This window comes from Salvelinus alpinus, chromosome 8, assembly GCF_045679555.1.
Source record: "Salvelinus alpinus chromosome 8, SLU_Salpinus.1, whole genome shotgun sequence".
NCBI lineage: Eukaryota > Metazoa > Chordata > Actinopteri > Salmoniformes > Salmonidae > Salvelinus > Salvelinus alpinus.
In genome coordinates, this window is record NC_092093.1 from 33,942,470 (window position 1) to 33,965,096 (window position 22,627).

The 22,627-nt window shown below is 42.8% G+C and overlaps 1 protein-coding gene across 1 annotated transcript; it reads left to right on the forward strand.

Annotated features, from left to right (window-relative positions):
- The first annotated feature begins 68 nt into the window (after positions 1–68).
- Positions 69–21,681, forward strand: rnf217 (ring finger protein 217). The gene is made up of 6 exons (XM_071413597.1): positions 69–1,406; positions 13,152–13,373; positions 13,708–13,872; positions 14,816–15,017; positions 16,253–16,324; positions 17,434–21,681. The coding sequence occupies exons 1-6, from the start codon at positions 495–497 to the stop codon at positions 17,508–17,510; spliced, it is 1,650 nt and encodes a 549-aa protein (XP_071269698.1). The 5' UTR covers positions 69–494; the 3' UTR covers positions 17,511–21,681.
- The last annotated feature ends 946 nt before the right edge of the window (positions 21,682–22,627 follow it).

Consider the following 22,627-nt stretch of genomic DNA (forward strand, 5'->3'; position numbering starts at 1 on the left):
GAATACCGTAATTTTCTCCAACTCTTGAGGTATTACTCAATTTGTGGAATCAAAATGTTGTCCTTTATGACTTCTTGCATCAGGTGCGTCCATAGATTGATTAGGTGCGCCCTTTGTGCACAATTCGCGTATAAATGACAGATCATACAGTGCCAGGTTGTTTCTACCTTGGTTGGAGGTAGCCTGTCGCTGGGCAGACAAGGATCCCCCAGACTGCACTATCAAAGTTAAATAAAACCAAAACGTAATAGGTGGATATGTATGAAACCTTCTTGCTTATTTATCATTGACAAATGCGCTGCTGTTTGCCACAGCCAAAGAGCTGGATGGTTGGATGAAGTCAAACAGCTACCACGTTACGGATTTATTTTCTCCCACACGCAGACCCGGAAGCAGAAATACAGACTTGGGCTTTGTTTTGTTTTGTTAGTATCTGGACTGGAGTTGGAGGGGAAGCGACAACGTGTGCATGGTCGGGGAGTTATACCTTGGGAATGGAAGATGAACACATTTCTCTCAATGTTTACAAGTGTAAAATGCCTAGTTTTGTCAGCAGTTATGACGAAGAGACAGTCTGCAATCCATCAGAAGTGTTTGATAAAGTTGAGACATCAGGCACAGATTTTATTCAAGATGCCAGGGAAACAAAGATCCGAACACAAGACGGGGTATCGGAGACGCACCAACACAGACCTGAGAGAACGGGTTGTAAAGAAAATGTTGAAGGATACAGTTTCAGAAAACCGACTGCAGTGGATATTTTGAGGAATTTCGGGACGACGAGATCCCCTCCGAATTTCAATAACAATTCAGCAGATGACCAAAAAGATCCAGAGGATGCCGTGGTAGAAATTGTTTTAAATGAACGAATTGATTGTGTGGACCTTGAAAAGTCAAGTGGTAGTGAAACGAAGGGTGGAAAAGAGCAAATCGCAGATCACACAGAGGGATTAACGTCATCCGATTTGGATGAAGTTGATGTAACACATTCTGACGAAATTTGTGAAAGTAGCAGGGCTGACGACGATGTCGTACAGTTGAAGGAACATGTTTACTGTACTGTATACTGTATTGCAAACGATAACTACAGGAAACCGGCTGACAATACCGGAGAACACCAATATAATGGGGCGATAACTCCGTCAACATCAAACGTCGCCACAGAGCCATCCACGGATTTGCAGCAGCAGAGCGATTTGGAACTAGGCCACCCCTCTGCCCCCGAGCCATACACCCTATCGAACCTGATTGATCCTAGAACTCTGAACAACTTTTACAACGGGGATTACAATGTATCAATTGTCTTGACCTGCCGCATCTGTCTGGACGACAAGCACATAAAGCCGCTACATTGTTGCAAGAAGGCTGTCTGTGAGGAATGCCTGAAGAGATACATCAGTTCACAGGTATAAACCTGGCATCACAATTCACTGAAGGCTGTCTCCAGCATCACATGTTTTCTATGTCAAGCCTTTTGGATGAAGTGTGTGTGTGTCTGTCTGTGTGTGCGCTCAATAGACACAGGGTAAATCCGCAACCCTTTTGATTTGAACGAAACCTTCCATACATAGTGCCCATTGTAGAAGTGCTAAGAGAAAGGTATTTTTTTAACCTGAATGCCAAAACATTCAAGCGATATGGTGCTCAAAGGTGACCCATTTTGCATACCTACTATACCATGAGACACCCATGTCTTCAGCACTGGAAAAGATAAACGGTTGAGATTGATATAATTTAAAAGCTTATGCGGAAATTAGAATATTCCCATGAAAATCTGTCGCCAATTTGATGGAAATGTAGCTAGTGACACAGAAAAAGATACATATTCAAACGAGGCCTAGCTGTTGTGATTATTGTGGGTTTTCACAACACAAATGTATGTTTACCCTCATTGGATTTGCTTTGGGTTTATTTGAGACCCTCCCTAGCTCATTGGCTTGTCAATAGCTTATCCAGGTGCAGATGTAGTGGTATGGAGACATTTGGCTGCCTGTGGCGTACTGTATACCCAATGGGAGCGTTGGTCCATGTGCTCAGAGTAGTTACCACGAGGAGGAACACCGGAGGAACACCTGCTGAGGCAGTCAGCTCCGAGAGTACTGGGGTCTAGTATTACACTGTACACCATGTGCTCAACTACCTGAGGTAGACCCAGTCAAAATAGTCTGTCTCCGCTGCAGCCTGGAAGAGAGACAAGTAATTGGGATGTAGGCTAGTATAGTGATAAATTAACAGGTTTAACAAGTTTCCATCTTAGTATTAGTGTTATGCCTATGTGTCAGTATTTTGCTGGGCTGCTTGGGGAGAAGGGATGGAAGGAATATCCCATTGTGTTGTAACTGTGCTGCCTCAGGCTGCCTGCCTCAGCCATTGTTTTCCTTGTTTAGGGAAGCCATGTGCTTCCTGCTTGCTGAACCTACTGGCTCCTCATGCAAGGAACAATCTGCAACAGCACTGTGCTATGGAATTCAACAGGATAACTAGGCCCAGCTCTGTGCTACTGAGTGTAAAGTGAAGGGATATGTTAGGCATTCCCCAGAGAATGTATCCATGTCCCTGTCTATCCTTGAATAAAGTGTGGGATGACTGTGATATGGTATACAAAGTTTCTATGGACGGCTAACACAGATAACCAGTGTGTGGTGTCTGTGGTTGGTTTGCACAGATATGGAGGATGTAGAAAAACAAGTAAAGAAATTGACTAAAGAAATTGTAACATCAGTGAAGGCACTGACTGACTGCCTGCTAAATGGATTTGTTGGCTGAGTGTTGTGGGTGTGCTGTCTATCCTCACGGCTGATGGCAGCAGCGGAGGTAGGGGTGGAGAGTGTAATGTGTGGCTGTAATTGGCTGCAATTGATAGCCTAATCCAGGGGTTCCCCGGCGTTTTTTCACAACCCCACGATGTTAAAAAAAAAGTGATGTGATCAACGGCCAATGTTTACTTTTTTAATTGTGGCTATGAGAGTCTATTACAAATCAGTCCGACAGTACTTTTGACATTATTTCAATTTGAAAGTAAGGTTTGAAGTGACTAAAATGTATCAGAAAGGTATTGGGAAGTTCAGAAGATAATCAGGCAATAATTGTGTATGATCTTCTGCCTGCCCACTGGGCAAACACTTCATTTCAACCCCAAAAATCTATGATGACGTTGAATCAATGTGCAAAAACTGATTGGATTTTTTTAAATTTCAGCTCATGAAGTAAGGGACCAACACTTTACATGTTGCATTTATATTTTTGTTCAGTGTAAATCAAAACTACACGTTGAACTGGGTGGTCTTGTCCTCTCTGTTCTAATGGGTCCTGTGCTTGTTAGCATTGTAGAGTGAAACAGGAGACACGCACACGTTCCAGAGTGTCTTATCTTTCAGCAATAGGGTCCTAATATTTTGTAGCTTCAACCGTTCAAAAGATACAGCCTCATTTGTAGGAAGAAAGCAGACCTCTAGCGGCTACTGGAGGTTACTGCCGTAACCCTGGTTCTATGAACAAAGTGTGATTATTATTATTATTTATTTTTTCAGGGTTTCAAATCAGGCGACCCCACATGTGGCCGCGACCCCTAGCTTGGAAAACGCTGGCCACAGAGCTCTGTCCCTGTAGCACCTAATGAAATCCCGTTGCTCTTCCATGAGAGGCTGTGTGCTGCTGTGTGTTCTCTCTGAAGACAATGTCAGTTGGCCACCAAGACGGATCTTGTTATTGTCATCTTGTAGCATCAGATTGCAGACTGTTCCTTGACTCAAATCCAATTTAGTCCTTGACTCATCAAGGTCAGGATAGGGACTGATACAGCACAAGGGCATTTCCATGTAAAGGACCCAACATATGAAGTTGGGTGTCAAATGAAAGCTGAGAGTCTATATTTTTGGGAAATGAAGGCATAGATACATTTTTCAACCATTTTCCAAAAGAAAATGTCGGCATAAGCAAAGGCTTCGATTTTTGGATAAACAGAAGGAAAAGGGGTCTTAGAAAACATCTACCAGAAAAAGTCTTAAAAGGTATCAGAAATACATCAAAACACAATAATGTTGACGTAAAGACCCTACCAACTAATATCAACACTTATATTTAGTTTTGGAGAAATTGTTTACCTTCTGTAAGTTTAAGAAATGTTGCCTTGTGCCTTGAATTCCGTTACCAAAAGCCCACATATTTTTGCATTGTAATTTCAGAAAATGTTCACGATACAGTATATCTGCACTAATAGTGGGATGAAAGTGTTTCACAGTATTACTTACCCGCAAGTGTTGTGATTAGCTGTGATATTCGCCTATTGATTTCTCCTGCTGGAGCGGCATCTGGTGTCAAAATGGGAAAGCTGTTTTGACTTTGTGGTTATCTGGTGGAAATCAGGTAAAACGGCCAATGTTGAAAGAATTCTACACTGTTCGTTCAGTTTTTGTGTATTTGAGAAAGCAAACACTTAATATTGTAGGGAATCATTGTACCTTCTAAATCTCTGTGAAATATATTTTCAATAACAAGGCTCAAGCACGAGTCTCCGCCATGTTTTGGGGAAATGGGAGGCCATGTTATGGGGGAGATTTGTTTTTAATGCAGCCTAGTGCTATTGCAATTCACCTAGCGTCCACATACTGTAGGGGAGAAAGTCTAGGTGTAGCGCCTTTAAGATATTCTCTCATTTCTCTCCCTCACGAGGAGGGAGGATAAGGTAGTTCACAGAAGTAAAAAGTAATAGGCGGTCAAACCAAGTGTCTTCGTCTGGACAACCCCTCCCTATCTCTCTCTCTGCCTTTCTCTGAACCTACCATAGACATATGTTTCACAAGTTTGGACAGTACAATACATTACTGAGTACAGCACAGTACAGTACAGTGAGTAGAGCACAGTAGTACAGTACAGTCAAGTACAATAGAGTACATGAAGGAAAAGTAGAGTAGAGAACACTATGTTGTACTCTACTGTACTGAACTATACTGTACTGAACTATACTCTACTGTACTGTGCTCTGCTGTGCTGTAGTGTACTGCACTGTACTCTACTGTGCTCTCCTTAGCTGTGCTGTGATGTCCAAACTTGTGAAACATGAGGAGAATAACGTTCATATGCGTATCTGTGTAGTACAGATCAGGGACCCATGATGTAATCCCGTTACCATAATTCTGTTACCGGGTGTAAATCCATTTCACTTACTGTAGTTCAATAACCAAAATATATTTTGTTCAAACTCAAGGTAAACTCTAGTATGTCACAGCTGACACCCAATTCTTTCTGCAGACATCTTTGAATCTTAATTCGGAGCAGATATTTACAGTACCTTCAATAAATTATTCAACACCCCTTGACTTTTTCCACATTTTGTTGTGTTACAGGCTGAATTTTAAAATTGATTAAATTGAGATGTTTGGCCTAGTACATTGGCTTAGTACACACAATACCCTACAATGTCAAAGTGGAATTATGCTTTAGACATTTTTACTAATTAATTAAAAGTGAAAGCGGAATCGTCTTGGGTCAATAAGTATTCAACCCCTTTGTTATGGCAAGGAAGTTCAGGAATAAGAATTTCATCAACAAGTCACATAATAAGTTGCATGGACTCACTCTGTGTGCAATAATAGTGTTTAACATGATTTTTGAATGACTACCTCTTCTTCGTACCCCACACATGTAATTATCAGTAAGGTCCCTCAGTCAAGCAGTGAATTTCAGACACAGATTCAACCGCAAAGACCAGGGAGTTTTTCCACTGCCTCGCAAAGAAAGGCACTTATTGGTAGATGGGTAAAAATACTAGAAAGCAGACAATGCATATCCCTTTGAGCATGATGAGGTTATTAATTACACTTTGGATGGTGTATCAATACATCCAGTCACTAGAAAGATACAGGCGTCCTTCCTAACTCAGTTGCCGGAGAGGAAGGAAACTGCTCATGGATTTCACCATGAAGCCAATTGTGACTTTAAAACAGTTAATGGCTGTGATAGGAGAAAACTGAGGATGGATCAACAACATACACAATACTAATACTAACCTAAATGACAGAGTGAAAAGAAGGATGCCTGTACAGAATAAAAAATATTCCAAAATGTGCATCCTGTATGCGATAAGGCTCTAAAGTAAAACTGCAAAAAATGTGGCAAATAAATTATGTCCTGAATACAAAGTGTTATTTTGGGGGCAAAACCAACACAACACGTCACTGAGTACCACTCTTCATATTTTCAAGCATGGCCGTGGATAACGGAGCAGGGAGGAGTGATGAATGTGTGCGTGCGTTAAAGTACCAAATGCTGCCAGCGGCCATTGACGGACTTCTACGTCACAATCATGTTATGGGTATGCTTGTCATCGACAAGGACTAGGGAGCTTTTTTGGATAAAAATAAATGGAATAGAGCTAAGCACAGGCCAAATCCTAGAGGAAAACCTGGTTCAGTCTACTTTCCAACAGACACTGGGAGACATTCACCTTTCAGCAGGACAATAACCTTAAACAAAAGGCCAAATATATAGTGGAGTTGCTTACCAAGACAACATTGAATGTTCCTGAGTTGCTTACTTACAGTTTTGACTTAAATCGGCTTGAAAATCTATGGCAAGAAAATGGCTGTCTAGCAATGATCAACAACCGACTTGACAGAGCTTGAAGATTAAAAAAATAATACTAATGCACAAATATTGTACAATCCAGGTTTGCAAAGCTCTTAGAGACTTACCCAGAAAGACTCACAGCTGTAATCGTTGCCAAAGGTGATTCTAGCATGTATTGAGTCAGGGATGTGAATACTTATGTAAATGAGTTATTTCTGTATTTCATTTTCAATACATTTGCAAAAATGTATCAAAACATGTTTTCACTTTGTCATTATGGGATATTGTGTGTAGATGGATGAGAAAAAAAAGTAATACATTTTGAATTCAGGCTGTAATTCAACAAAATGTGGAACAAGTCAAGGGGTATGAATACTTTCTGAAGGCACTGTAACAGAGTTTTTGGAAAAGGTGGTCACATAAAAACCTTAAAGAGATTTTACAGTAATTCCGTTACTAAAGTTTACATCTGCACAGTTCTTCCACAAAATTAGCTTTTGTACACTTTTCAGTGGAAATTGTTAAAAGTAGTCCATGTGCATGGAGTTGTATGGTTTGTTAAACATAGAAATTCATGTTTTTTGTTTGGCAAAAACTGAGTCAAAGCGTAATTCCGTTACCGTGGAATTCCTCCATGTTCACATGGGCTTCTTTAGGGATGAATTGGCAAATTCAATTGTTTCCAGGCTGTAATGACCAGGCTGAGGGTTTCAGGGGCAGCAGCACTGCTACTGCTCATAGTGATGTTATTATGCTGTAATAGCTGTATAATTCAAAATGTGCCCAATTGATTAGGCACTGTATGGACATTGTTGTGTCTAATGGATGTAATTGGGGAATGACAGGGCCTTTTGTTCTACTGTTAGGGTTTGTCTGTGGTTCTTTGGCTTGGGTTTGGCAGTTATGAATCTGCTAGTGCTAACCTGTAAAACCTGTCTGTTGAAATGGTTCTCCTGCGCCAAACAAAGTGTAATGTCTGTTACAGTACATTAACACGTTAAACACAGTAACGTCAACTGCTTGCTTCATAAAGTGGCAGTGTCTGTCATGCCTAATGCATTTCAGTGCATTAAACCTTGATTTAGAGGATTTGCTGTTGGCTCTCTTGGGCTCAAATGCTCTCAGACTTGTGCACTGGTTTCTAAGCGTTTCCAGTGACCTGTGTACAGTACATTCTATGACTCAAAGAGTTTTAGGCATTCCTTGCTTTGTGTGAGTTCTATGGATCCTATGAACTCTAAGCACAGTTTAGGCCTAGTTGCTCTCCAAAACTTGTCCAATAATTGGTCAAAGTTTTCTGTCTCAACCGATGTGGGCATGAAGTACACGCCTAAGGCTGCTTTGCCTGCAGTGATTAAAACTGTCATTGCTTTTAATGTCTGTATTCGTATTCCTGTTAGGGTGACGTCTGGTCTGATGATAAAAGCCTGTATAGTCTGATTATAATAGGCTGTGTGAGGGGCCTCCCAAGTGGCGCAGTGGTCTAAGGCACTGTATCGCAGTGCTAGCTGTGCCACTAGAGTTTCTTGGTTCGAGTCCAGACTGGGAGACCCATGGGGTGGCGCACAAGTGGCCCAGCGTCGTCCGCGTTAGGGGAGAGTTTGGCCGGCATCGTGCACTAGCAACTCCTGTGGCGGTCCGGGCGCCGTGCACGCTGACACGGTCGCCAGGTGTACAGTGTTTCCTCTGACACGTTGGTGCGGCTGGCTTCCGGGTTAAGCGGGCATTGTGTCAAGAAGCAGTGCGGCTTGGTTGGGTCGTGTTTCGGAGGACGCATGGCTCTCTCCAAACTACCAATTGGATACCACAAAATTGCTCTCAATTCATGTGATGCTGCCAGATCAAAGGGATGGAAATACAAATAGTTCAATCTCCTTGGGTGCCTTGGGTGCAAAAAGGCACTGTATTTTAAAAAGCCTAATTTAAATGGCTAATTCTTCATATAATAGAGCCACAAGCGTATCCTTAGTTCATCCTTGCTTTCTGAGCCCTGTCACAGCCGAGCCATGTATTGTCTACTTCCGACTCAGTTTTTTACCTTTTGGTTGATTACAACATATTATTACTTCCTATTTCCTTTGATTAAGGGACTCGTTATTATTGGCTCGCCATCTTTATACTGTAGAGGAAACTCCTATCAGGCTTAGTCTGTCTAATTGTGTTAAATAAAGATGCCTCAATGAATCTCAATGAGAAGAGGCTGATAAGTAGTTGTCTGCCGGTCAGTCTTTGCCGATTGCAATGTTCTGACCTTCTGCCAGGATCCAGGAAGGACGTTATCCTGCCCTCTAGATCCGGTGTGACGCCACGTGTCTCAATCCTGTCCCTCACATTGGCTCAGAGTCGTTACATACTTGAGCTTGGCATACCACTGGTTTGTCATCCCTGTCAGAGAATATGAAGACTTTCCTCTCAGTACATATCAAAGTATTGCAGATGCTGCAAGACACATTGTTATTCGCTTGTCTTTTAGCATGGTTACGTAATAGTATCCCTAACATCTTATTATGATGTACACGAACAGTATAACTGTTAGGGACGTGACTGATTCACCAGAGCTGTGATCAAACCGATGCTGAACGTTTGAGTGTCTGTAGATTCACGTCAGCATCACAAATCGTTTCATGAGCATAGCTGAAGTGTGACATAGCATGAGGAAGTATAGAAGGGGCCACCCTAGGTAGTATTCATTGTGTTGTTTCTTGCTGCCCATTGTCACGTAGCTACCAGTCTTATCTTGTGTCACTCCTCTACCAAAGCTGGTTCCACCGGCTCAGGCTGAACACTATGGACAGGTGTGTGTGCGTGTGTGCGCGCGTGTGTGTGCGTGCGTGCGTGCGTGTGTGTGTGTGTGTGTGTGTGTGTGTGTGTGTGTGTGTGTGTGTGTGTGTGTGTGTGTGTGTGTGTGTGTGTGTGTGTGTGTGTGTGTGTGTGTGTGTGTGTGTGTGTGTGTGTGTGTGTGTGTGAGCAAGGGAAAGTGAGAAAGAGACCTCTAGCCCAGGGCCAACATAGGCCCGGGGGGGTCGCCTGAGGACAGAAGCCTAATAAAGTTAATCTGCATCTCTGGTCATTAGTGAAATCAGGGCTAAAATTAGGCCTAATAAAGGGATGAAAACACACTCCCGGAGATCGCTCATTAATATCTCTGCGAGGCTGTGGTGGACTACAGTTTCTCCTCTGCTCATATGTGTTTGACTCTGAAGCAGCAGGGCAGTTATACTAGGCTCCCGAGTGGCGCAGCGGTCTAAGACACTGCATCTCAGTGCTAGAGGCATCCAGGCTGTATCACAACCGGTCGTGATTTGGAGTCCTGATTTGGCCCAGCAATGAACTAAGGACACGCATGTGGCTCTATTACAGGGGAAGTCGGAAGTTTACATACACTTAGTTTGGAGTCATTAACAATCGTGTTTCAACCACTCCACAAATTTCTTGTTAACAAACTATAGTTTTGGCAAGTCGGTTAGGATATCTACTTTGTGCATGACACAAGTAATTTTTCCAACAATTGTTTACAGACAGATAATTTCACTCATAATTCACTGTATCACAATTCCAGTAGGTCAGAAGTTTACATACACTAAGTTGACTGTGCCTTTAAACAGCTTGGAAAATTCCCTGCCGTGTTGGCTGACAGTGTCACTGTCCTGTGGCCTGGTTGATGGGTGTAGAGTTGGGCTCCAGGGTCGCCCAGGGGACACCTTCACACCCTCGTCACTGGGCACTACCTTCACAGGTGGCGACTCTCTTACTGACTGTCTCGTCTCATCAGCGTCACAGCCTAGCTCGTCCTAAGCCTGTGACCTTGTCTGTGCAGGTTTAGCCAATAGCTGGGACTTCCCAATGCAAGTCACAACACAAACTTCCCACATATTCACTTCCTTTTATTTACACACACAGTATTATATAAACTTTGGCTCAAGGTATTGATTTGTAAAACAAAAAATGCTACTGTAGGTAGCGTTAGCTAGCGCTAGTCGGTCAAAACTCCAGTATGTTTTATTCTATAAATATAATATACTGTATATAGTATGTTTTATCCTCGTTCTCCATCTTCTTTTTTAAATAGTGAGCCAACATGTTTTCAGAAGTTTTATTTCCATGACAATCGTAGTATCGAATCACAATATATATTGTATCAGCACCTAAGTATCATTATAACATCGTATCGTGAGGTCCCTGGTAATTCTCAGCCCTAGTAGATACGTATATCATGCTGGTGCCCATACAGGGTTAGTTACAATAGGCCAGACATATTATTAGAGGAACCAAGCCTGTAATGAATAAATACACTTATTACATTTTTAGCTAATACAGGTTATTTTCTCCAGACCAGTCAGCTGGACTGATGTCAAATGGAGGTCCCCACTCCACAGGAGTTGGCTGACTTCATAGTTCTGGGAAAGAACAGTGTATTATTGATACCCCACTGTTTCACCAGATTATCATCTCAGTTGCACTGCGACTCCTCTTTCTTGGAGAGTTTTCTCTCAGCTATCTCTAAAGAACCGTCTGTGTTTTGTTCTCACTTTAGGCCTACCTAGTTCTGATCAGCAACCTCTCATGTGAGCTCATTGGGCAACAATGGCTGAGCTGCTGCTGCTGAGCTGCAACCGCAGAGCAGAACAGAGTAGACAGCCTAGCCCTGAGGAACTGAGCTGAGTGCAGGGCCAGTAACAGCCCATAGGGCCAGAGGTCAGACTGTCATAGTGTTAGGAGCCTGCTCAGTCTGCTGGGCATTACCCCAGAGGTGTGCTGCGTCACTCTCTAGTCCAGGGGTAGGCCGGATTTTGTCAGAACAGATGGTCGGGGGGTAATTATAATAACAAATTATAATCATTTGTACACTGCAAATTGACCACAAATAAGGCCAAAAAGAGATTTGAAAATAACAATATTTCCCTAACTTGATTACATTGAGACATGATCACATATTTATATTTTTTTATTTGTGGGAATACTTGGGAACAGATTTCCTAAATTAAGCTAATTTTAGCTGAATTCCTGGTGATTTTACAGTGTATTTTGACAAACATTTTAAAAAAAATCTGATTTATTTTTTTCAAAATATTTTTTTACAATTTTTTTACTCAGGTGGGCCAAAACTGTGTCAGTTTTGGCCCACCTGTTGCTGACCCCTGGTCTAGCGTCTGCTTAGTCTACTGTATGTACTACAGGCCTAGCCAGCAGAGGATTAGTTAGATCAGAGCAGCAATACTGTGTACTAATCCTCTGGGAGGCCTGGACCTGGCCTGCCCTTCTGTCTGCACCATGCCTTAGGTGGTAGTGGGGTGGAGGCTAAGACTCTCACTGAGACCTTGTACTAGGCCCTTCTTCCTCTGTTGTTTTCCACAGTTGTAGTAGTAGGCCACTACTGTTGTTCATGGAAGCCTTCCAGCTTCACCCAGGAAGTCCCAGTCTGACACCACGTCACGTGAACATTGTGGCCGAAATGAGATCTTATTGATACCAGAAATCTCTCCTCTCCCTGCTCTACTCCTGCCTATGGGAACCAGTGAAGGTCACAGAGCAATGAGAGCATTGAGCCCTCTCTTAAAACCCAGATCCTAAAGAAAGACCCACCCCCATTCACACATTCACACACTCACACACAGGGAGTGACTGAGACTGATTCCCTGACCTGTCAATGTTTTTATTTTGCTGTTTTTGATTTTGTTATACTCTTATGAATTCTATGGTTTTTACTAGATTACTTGTAGTTTTTCATGTTGTTTGTCTGTAATTTTTGTAATGACTTGGTGCTGCCTATCTTGGCCAGGACGCTCTTGAAAAAGAGATGTTAAATCTCAATGAGCCCTTCCTGGTTAAATAAAGGTTAAATAAAATTAAATAAAAATAAGTATTTATATTATAAGGGTATTATGGTAACAATTAACTTTGCCTTATGTCAGTTAGCCTACAGTACCTGCCAGGCCATGTACAATGAGTGTATAAAACAGTTTACCGTGTGTGTCAAGAACAGTCCACCACCAGAAGGACATCCAGCTAACTTTACTCAACATTATTTTTTAAATTTTAACTAGGCAAGTCAGTTAAGAACAAATTCTTATTTTCAACGACGGCCTAGAAACAGTGGGTTACCTGCCTTGTTCAGGGGCGATTTTTACCTTGTCAGCTCGGGTATTTGATCTTGCGACCTTTCGGTTACTAGTCCAACGCTCTAACCACTAGGCTACCTGCCGCCCCCATAGGCCAGCATCCATGTGGAACGCTTTCAACACCATGCCCCAACGATTTGAGGCTGTTCTGGGGGCAAAAGGGGGTGCAACTCAATATTAGGAAGGTGTTCTTCATGTTTTGTACACTCGGTATATGTTCTGTATTGTATGTATTGTATTGCTTTGTCTACCCTTCATCTACATAACACATTACGCAATCCAGTAGCTTCATGTATTGACAATATTTTATAACCGGATCTACGGCCAATGGCAATGTGTTTGCATGTAACGTATGACCACTGTCCATTCGGTAGTTGATCCTAATTTGTCATACAGCATTCTGTAGAGTAGATCATGAACCACGTCTCTCTTCATTGATCTGTGTAATGTCTATGTCTGCCCCAGGTCAGGGTGGGCAGGGCGGACATCATGTGCCCCATCACGGAGTGCAGTGGTTACCTGGAGGAGAGCCTGGTGGTGTCCCACCTGGGCAGCGAGGAAGTGGCTAAATACAAGTACTTCCTGGAGTTGAGCCGGGTCGACTCCAGCACCAAACACTGTCCCCAGTGCAGCCAGTTCACCTCGCTGAAAGGACGCACCCCCAGCAAGGCAGACCACAAATACAAGGTGAGAGAGAGGGACTATACTGTTCTGAGATCATATATTATACAGAAGGACTGAGCCCAAGTAAAAGGTGAGTACAGGGCCTCTGCTGTTTCTAGCACAAACCCTGATATTATACAGTAATAATAAGAAAATATCTGAATTACATATGTCTTTCTGAAGAATGCATATAATCTGACCTTGTGTACTGCTTTGGGAAACGCTTAGGTTCCTTAAATCGTCAACAAAGTGCATCATTGTACATAATTAATGATGGAGGCTTTAGTCTGTGCAGACAGGCACATCTATGCACTGTATGCTGTGCATCTAGCCGATCACATGTCTATGCCCTCTGCAGATCCAGTGCACCAAGTGTCAGTTTGTGTGGTGTTTCAAGTGCCAAGCCCCATGGCACGATGGTCTGAAGTGCCGGGACTACAGGAAGGGGGACAAGCTGCTGCGTCACTGGGCCAGCGTCATCGAGCACGGCCAGAGGAACGCCCAGAAGTGCCCCCGCTGCAAAGTGAGTGACAGGGCCAGGAGAGTTTACAAAAATAGCAAACCTTGCTCCTTGAGGAGATTTAGGTCGACAGTTTTGCAGCAAAACGATGGTCCTAAAGGGTGTTCACTTGACTAGGAAGGTGGTGTTTAAATTGAGCAAACACAGCAAGTCCTGTATCCCAGAAAAACCTGCTAATTGTGTTTAAAGAATCTCAAGAGAGGACCGACAGTTCTCCAGCCCTTTATGTCTACATAAGGTTATTAGAGATGTGTTTTTCAGGTGTTCTACAGCCCTGACAGTGTCCTCAGTGCATGTTCTCTCTCTCTCAGAGCTTCAGACACAGGGTTAGGAAAGAGGGAGACAGAGAGATATTGTTGTCTTTGTCTCCCTAGTCCACTTGTAACGATGGCTAGAAATGAAGCATTCCAGGAAGTCATAAGACTGAGCCTAGGGGCAGAAAGTCAATACCAAATTAGATTTAGTGAGCCACATCAGCTCTTTGTTTCATGAACAGCGATAGGCCTTTTGGAGAGCAACAACAGCAAACACAACACAGGACTGCTGATTCTTCTAGGTGTTGGGATCCATCACTGATGTTTGGCTGCGAGCTAGCTGTCTGTCCATGGCAGCACTCTCCTCTCAATGTACTGTCAGTCAGCATGAGTCAGGGAGAGGGGTTGAGTGATGCTCAGATACAAAATGTTTCGTTATTTTACCTTAAAACAAGCCAAAACACTTTGTCCACCACACAGCTTGAAGTATAGGCTACAGCCTGTGTTTTATATTCTGAAAAGACCTTCGATGAACTAACTGAAAGTCTTGTAATTGCTACATATTCTCAGAGTTATTCATTTGTGCAGAAGTTAGGATCTCACTTGAGACGAAGTCAACGACTTCTAAAGGCTTTATAGATGGAGCGTTCATTAAGTCATATGTCGCTTCCTAATGATGTCACGCTCCCCAGATCCACATCCAGAGGACGGAGGGCTGCGATCACATGAACTGCACCCAGTGCAACACCAACTTCTGCTACCGCTGTGGGGAGAAGTACCGTCACCTGCGATTCTTCGGGGATCACACGTCCAACCTCAGCGTGTTCGGCTGCAAGTACCGCTACCTTCCTGAGAAGCCCCACCTCCGCCGGCTGGTCCGGGGGTCCGTGTGTGGTGAGTCTACCCAGCCTCAGCCCGGGCCCCAGAGGCCCTTAAAGCCTTCATAGAAGGGACACATTGGGATTCACTAAGTTATTAACCATTACCTTTTATGGTTATTATTATTAGGTGATCAAGCAATCAGTAGCCTCTGAAAATCTGGCATATAGAAAATATAGACCTTTTTGTGCTGATTTAAAAAGATGCTCTGATTAGCAATTGTAATTTTTTGGCCTTATGCCTGACTGCTGAATGTAGTTATGACACTTCCCGTGACTTTCCTCCTTTGTCTCTGTGATCAGACTCAGAGAGATAGATAGGCAGGCGGGGGCGACGAGGAAACTTCAATTACCATGTGGGTGGCCTTTCATCCTCTTAATCAAATCCCGCTGCTTATGAATAATTCACACAATAATGAAGACGATCAAAACGGCATGTCCTAGCTTGTTGCTGCTGATATGACTCTCTCACAAACCCGTTTTTGCTATACAATTACTGCCTCTGCTAAAAGTTTGCATTGTTGTCACGGCTCTGAAGTCAGAACAATACCGGCGTACTACAGTAGCAACCACAGAGGTTTGCATGACCCTTATCAGCAGAACGTCCTTATCTGCGGTTACGCGTGTCTCTGTGACCCTGCCTGCAGTCTCTGAATAGTAAACAGCTCTCCTGAGAGATGCAGTAGTTCTCTAAGAGGTGTTCTGGCTGCAACTCTGTGTCTGTCGTATCCCCAGGCAGTGTGGCGTGTAGTGACAGGCCTCAGCTGTTGCTCCCTGAGTGGGGTTAGCTAAAGTTAGTCAGAGGCTGCAGGTTGCCAATGGGAACATCTGACACACGGTTGACTGTGGGCTAATGTGGCCTTCAGAGGGGCTCCAACACCCCTCTCTACATTCTATTAAGGCACTGCTCACACAACTTCCATTGTTTTGACAGCCTTGACAATGTTTCCCCCATATGCAGGCGCCGTACTACAAACAAATATCTGTTTTTATTAGGAAGACCCCATCCGCCGCCCCCCCCCAATGGTCCCCATAACTCGCTAGTGGCTGTTTGGATTCAGGTTGTGTGCATTGTAATTGTGCAGGAACCTATTTAAACCAATGTTTGATAGCCTGTTGAAAATGTTGATGTGCTGTCTACGAAGCTGCTATTCCAAACTCCCCTGTTCTCCCCATGCATTTTCATGTGTGTACTTGTCCTGGCCCGTTATGAACATCTGTGTTGTCTCTTCTGTCTCCCTCCAATTCCAGTAAGTAAAGTGGTGGTGGCCCCTGTTGTCATAGTCCTGGTGATGGTGGTTGGAGCATTATCCCTGGTCGTAGGTAAGCACTGTTACATCCTGTTCTAATCCTGAAGAAAACTTGACACATTAGATAACCAGTGGTGCTTTAGATGTAATCTATAATGTGTTACTTTCTCTTGGGTCAGGTAGGTACATGTAGTGTGACTCGGCTTGTTCAGTGGCTGTGGTGTGCTGGCGAGGGCCACCTGTGTCCTGGTGTAAACAGATAGAAGCGGCTAAGTGCCTGCTTGTTCAGATAGCTCTGCGACACTGGGCGATGGGAGGATGACACACTGATATAAAGCTGTTGACAGTCACTTGTTAATCTTGCAAAATGTTAAATGTCGTTTTTTTACGTTGGATAAAAGTAAAGACTCAAAGCTATATCACACACTGCAGTTGAGGAAAAATGGGAAAGTAATTCCACTTTTGAGAAAATGGCCCTTGAATCATTTTAGTACACCTACTGGAGAACTCGTCTTTGTTTACACCCATTCAGCATCGTTCACATCCTCTTAAGCCTTAGCCCCACCCATCTCTTTAAGGATTTTCATGTGAGGCCATGTGCTAAACAGAGTGAGTAAGGTAGTGTAGTAAACAACCAAAGATTTCAAAAACTCCAGGTAAAAATACACTTGATCTAGTCCTTGGCCTATATTCTAATCTGACTTTGGTGCAGGTCATGTTGTTCTTCACATTACTGTCTCTGGTAAACACACACTATATAAAATCAAAGTGTAGTTGTCACATTCACAGAATGCGGAAGGTGTAAACAGTACAGTGAAATGGTTACTTGCATAGTAGCAATATCAAAAATCTGAAAGTTTCCAGATAAAAAATATTGTACACTGAACAAAAATATAAAATGTAAAGTGTTGGTCCCATGTTTCAGGAGCTGAAATAAAAGATCCCAGAAATGTTCCATACGCCCAAAAAGCTTATTTCCCTCAAATGTTGTGCACAAATTAGATTACATCCTTGTTAGTGAGCATATCTCCTTTGCCAAGATAATAAAAGGCCACTTCCTTGTGGGAATTGTCACTTCATTTGCATGCATTAACTGTCAGTCATTTCACTGAGCTTACTGCTCGCTCTGTATATTAACCTGCCTGTTCTCTCCTGCTCTGCTCTGCTCCGCTCTCTTCTCAGGCCTCGTGGCCTTCCCGATCTACTACATCTGTAAGAAGAGACGGAAACGCACCCAGGGGACAGGCCGCTGGCTCTGAGCTGAGGACCATGACAATGTGGTCAGGACCCTGCTCCAGAGACGTGACCCAGCGAGGGGACACAGGGTTGGGGGAGGGGTCCTTCCAACACGCCCCACCAGTTTCCAGCCCCAGCCTGAGAAGAACCATGCTTTAGAGTGACCTCCTCTCTCTACTTCATGTCCACCACAAAACTGTCTGTGGCTCCTCCTCCAGCCTGTGGATCTGAAGGCTCACAGAGCAGTCTACTACTGTTCCCTCCCACTAGTGACCAGGATTGCTGAGGAGAGGCCGACTGACAGGCAGGTACAGCCTCTGGTATCAAGAAGCCACTCAATGTCTTTTAGAACGGTTTGAGGTTATTTATTGAATGGTTTTTAGTACTGTTGTTTGTTTTTGTTTTTTTGTCTGGGCTCATATAGCATGGATAGTGAAACAGAAACACATTGGATAGAATGGGAAAGAGTCACTCAAGATGTGTGGGTGAGTTTATCACCATTCTTTTGTTTACGCGTACAGTAGAATGCCTTTTGCGGACCCTGAGAACCTGCAAATTTCAGGGATTGTATTGTGGTGCATAAATAGATAGTTACATCACAACAAGCAATTGATTTCTCATTGTTAATGACCAATCCCTAACTGTTTCCTGTAAGTGAGATTCTGGCTCCATTTCGTGTGCACACACACATTCAGCCGCTTCCGCCCCTGCCAACCCCAGAGTGCTGTGCCCACACACACACACACTGGTATTTGCATCGTCAACAAAATCCATTTAAGTCTTTTTCATTGTAGAAAACAATGGGGACAGCACTGTTGAAATGACTGCTGTTTGATGCCTAGTAATCATTTATCAATAATCTCATCCATACTTGCAAAGTAGGGTTTTACCCTATCTCTGTTTTACTAAGTGTTCTATTGTCCTAAATGATGCCGACAAATGTGGTCCAATTTAACGAATGGGAGAAGTCTGAGTGTTCACAGACAATAACCGAAAAGTGCTTCATGTGCTGCAATATATTTATTTGTTTTGAAAATGTACATTGGATACATTTTCTGCCTCCTTCAATGGTCAATATCAGATGTTTTCTGTGAGAATAGATCTAAAAACATATTTAAAACACATCTGTGGAGGACGGACCAATGGACAGACAGACCGTAAGAACCATAAATGATCGAGAAGTCATGGTTTTGTTATTTACCTTGAGGAGCCTATTTAAGGAACTCACTTTCAAACTCACTAGATTGCTTGCAACAACCACTTTCCCATAGTCTTCCATTATTTAAATCTAGTTTAAGTGTCATACATGCTAGTTGTATATGAATGTGTCCATGAAGTTCATACTAGTCATGTCAGGGGTTTTTGTTCACATCAAATGTGTGGATTGTAATCCCGGTGTCTTGACATCATTAATAATTAACTATAGTCCATTCTCCATTTTAATATAAAACACTGATTACAATAGGGAATGTTAATTAAACTTGGTGTATCCTAACACCAAGTCAATTTGTGCACAACATCAGCACAGAAAAAACAGTCGTGTTTGTAACACAGATGACAATCAAGTATCTCTTAGACTTTTTTAAAAGTGGCCTTTGATGTAAGTACCCTTTTGAAAGCCACACAATAGACCTGGAGCTGTGCCAGGGATTTTCTGAATCTTAAAAGGATGTAACTTGGCAACATTGGGCCTGTCCAACATCTTCCCCCCTATCCCCCCAAATCCCCAACCTTCTCACTGTGGGCGCTGTATTTATCAGACATTCAGCTCTGCATGGATTATTATTGTGTTATTAATAACACAGACTATTATGATGATGATGATGATGATGATGGAGATCGATGAATGCTCGGTCACTACTTACCGTGTGGACTTCAGTTACCACAATGTCAAAGGTCATGGACAGAATTTGAAATCTATTAGGCTTTTGTAATTATTCTCAGGGAGCATTCTGTTGCCATTCTCCACGGCTGTCTTTCCCTGCATGCTCCTGTAGCTGCCACTGTGCTGTGTGATCAAAACCTGTCACACAAATTGTTTGTTTTTACATGGTTTTAAAGATATATCTTACCTGACGCCAGATATGATTTTGACAATTTCTCTCACCAAGTCATTACCTGGATAATACAGTTGAAGTCGGAAGTTTACATACACTTAGACTGGAGTCATTAAAACTCATTTTTCAACCACTCCACAAATTGCTATACAAACTATAGTTTTGGCAAGTTGGTTAGGACATCTACTTCGTGCATGACACAAGTAATTTTTCCAACAATTGTTTACAGACAGATTATTTCACTTATACTTCACTGTATCACAATTCCAGTGGGTCAGAACTTTCCATACACAAAGTTGACTGTGCCTTTAAACAGCTTGGAAAATTCCAGAAAATGATGTCATGGCTTTAGAAGCTTCTGATAGGCTAATTGACATCATCTGAGTCAATTGGATGTGTACCTGTGGATGTATTTCAAGGCCTACCTTCAAACTCAGTGCCTCTTTGCTTGACATCTTGGGAAAATCAAAAGAAATCAGCCAAACGCCTGAAGGTACCACGTTCATCTGTACAAACACGCAGCCATCGTACCGCTCAGGAAGGAGACGCGTTCTGTCTCCTAGAGATGAACGTACTTTGGTGCGAAAAGTGCAAATCAATCCCAGAACAACAGCAAAGGACCTTGTGAAGATGCTGGAGGAAACAGGTACAAAAGTATCTATATCCACAGTAAAACGAGTCCTATATCGACATAACCTGAAAGGCCGCTCAGCAAGGAAGAAGCCACTGCTTCAAAACCGCCATAAAAAACCCAGACTACGGTTGCAACTGCACATGGGGACAAAGATCATACTTTTTGGAGAAATGTCCTCTGGTCTGATGAAACAAAAATAGAACTGTTTGGCCATAATGACCATCGTTATGTTTGGAGGAAAAAGGGGGATGCTTGCAAGCTGAAGAACACCATCCCAACCGTGAAGCCAGGTGGTGGCAGCATCATGTTGTGGGGGTGCTTTGCTGCAGGAGGGACTAGTGCACTTCACAAAATAGATGGCATCATGAGGTAGGAAAATTATGTGGATATATTGAAGCAACATCTCAAGACATCAGTCAGGACGTTGAAGCTTGGTTGCAAATGGGTCTTCCAAATGGACAATGACCCCAAGCATACTTCCAAAGTTGTGGCAAAATGGCTTAAAGACAACAAAGTCAAGGTATTGGAGTAGCCATCACAAAGCCCTGACCTCAATCCTCTACAAAATGTGTTGGCAGAACTGAAAAAGCATGTGCGAGCAAGGAGGCCTACAAACCTGACTCAGTTACACCAGCTCTGTCAGGAGGAATGGGCCAAAATTCACCCACAATACATTTTTTGTGGGAAGCTTGTGGAAGGCTACCCAAAACGTTTGACCCAAGTTAAACAATTTAACAGCAATGCTACCAAATACTAATTGAATATATGTAAACTTCTGACCTACTAGGAACGTGATGAAAGAAATAAAAGCTGAATGAAATCATTCTCTCTGCTATTATTCAGACATTTCACATTCTTAAAATAAAGTGGTGATCCTAACTGACCTAACAGGGAATTTTTACTAGGATTAAATGTCAGGAATTGTGAAAAACTGAGTTTAAATGTATTTGGCTAAGGTGTATGTAAACTTCCAACTTCAACTGTATATTAAGATGCCATTGTTTGATGCCACTTTTAGTGTATACATGTTACATTTTGATCTGACATTGGATTGACATCTGGGCAGGTGGAGGATCCACCTCTGACGTCTGAACTTGCCGGGGGCTTATCGGCTGGCTGAAGCCCCTATTCGTGCCATTGTGGCCTGGTTACCATAAAAATATGACTGGTGCCTTTACAAAGATCATTGATATAGGCTTGACGGTCTCATCTCTGCTCCAAAAACTTCTGTAGCTTGCACAACTGAAATGGTCAATTTCTCCTGATCTATCCATTGTAGATATCAATTATCTAGTAGTTTAAAGCTACAACAACACTAATAGTCGTTTTTAATGTATTGGTTGGTTTATGAAAATCAAATGCACAGATTTGTATTCTACTTTTGTTTGTGGTTCTTCTATGCTGCTGCGCCACTATCTTCACAGTTCATGTCATTCATGTTTAGCTGTTTGTGTCAGATATAATTGTGGAGTCATTAAACAGTGATGGTTAAAACGCCAAAAACATATGTTCTTTTTTATAGGATCACGTTTAAGGCAATACAATCAACAAATTAACCTTGGGGAATTGGACATGATGCAGACAATTACATTGATGGAAGCTACGATCTATAGATATGCAATATTAAAGCTGATCTACCTCCTAAAGAAAACAGTTATAATAATCTACCTTCTTCCTGTATTAAGCCAGGTAAACCCATTGATGGCTCAACAAAAAAACACTGTCTTGCACCTACCAACTGTGATGTATAGTTTTTAAAAGAACTCTGGCCCTTCCTCCCTGACCAAACCCCATTCCATCCATCCACAAAGATGTCCTGTTCAGAAGTTGTTTTTAAAGAAACATTATCACCCTTTATTTCCATTAGTGCTTGCATCCTCTGAGAGTAGCCTACACCACACCAGCCCGTCCAAGCTGTTTTGTTATCTGTCCTGTCCACTCTATCTTCCCTGGATGGACAGACACAGGAGAAGTCCCAAATGGCACCCTATTCCCTTTATAGTGCACTACTTTTGACCAGGGCCCATAGTAGTGCACTACAGTATATAGGGTGGCATTTGGGATGCACACTCAGCTCCCCAACGTCATGTGACCTAACTGGGGCCAGTGCTTACTCAGCAACACATAGCTCTGGGATCAGCTGACCTTGCAGCTGTGGTGGCCACTGAGAAAGTGAGTCATGACTTCTAGCTGGTTATGGACCCACAGGTCAAGAGGAGGATTCCTGGGGGATGGGGTAGTAGTTACAACAGGGCCTTCAAACAGCCAAGCGGTGTGGCTGTGGACTCCTTCCTTCCAATCGGGATCATCTGATTTATTGTGTGTGATTAGAATGCCGTGAACAGCTGTGTAAATATACAGCGCTCCATATCAAACAAATTCAACAACACAGAGGCTCAGCAGAGCTGAAAAAGCTATGAAATATGCAACACATTTAATGAGAATTGCC

Excerpts from the sequence above, each read along its gene's own strand:
- rnf217 (XM_071413597.1), top strand. The coding sequence starts at position 495 with ATGGAAGATGAACACATTTCTCTCAATGTTTACAAGTGTAAAATGCCT. Across the intron at positions 13,873-14,815 it reads AGAAGTGCCCCCGCTGCAAA|ATCCACATCCAGAGGACGGA; the intron begins GTGAGTGACAGG and ends CACGCTCCCCAG. Across the intron at positions 16,325-17,433 it reads AGCATTATCCCTGGTCGTAG|GCCTCGTGGCCTTCCCGATC; the intron begins GTAAGCACTGTT and ends CTCTCTTCTCAG.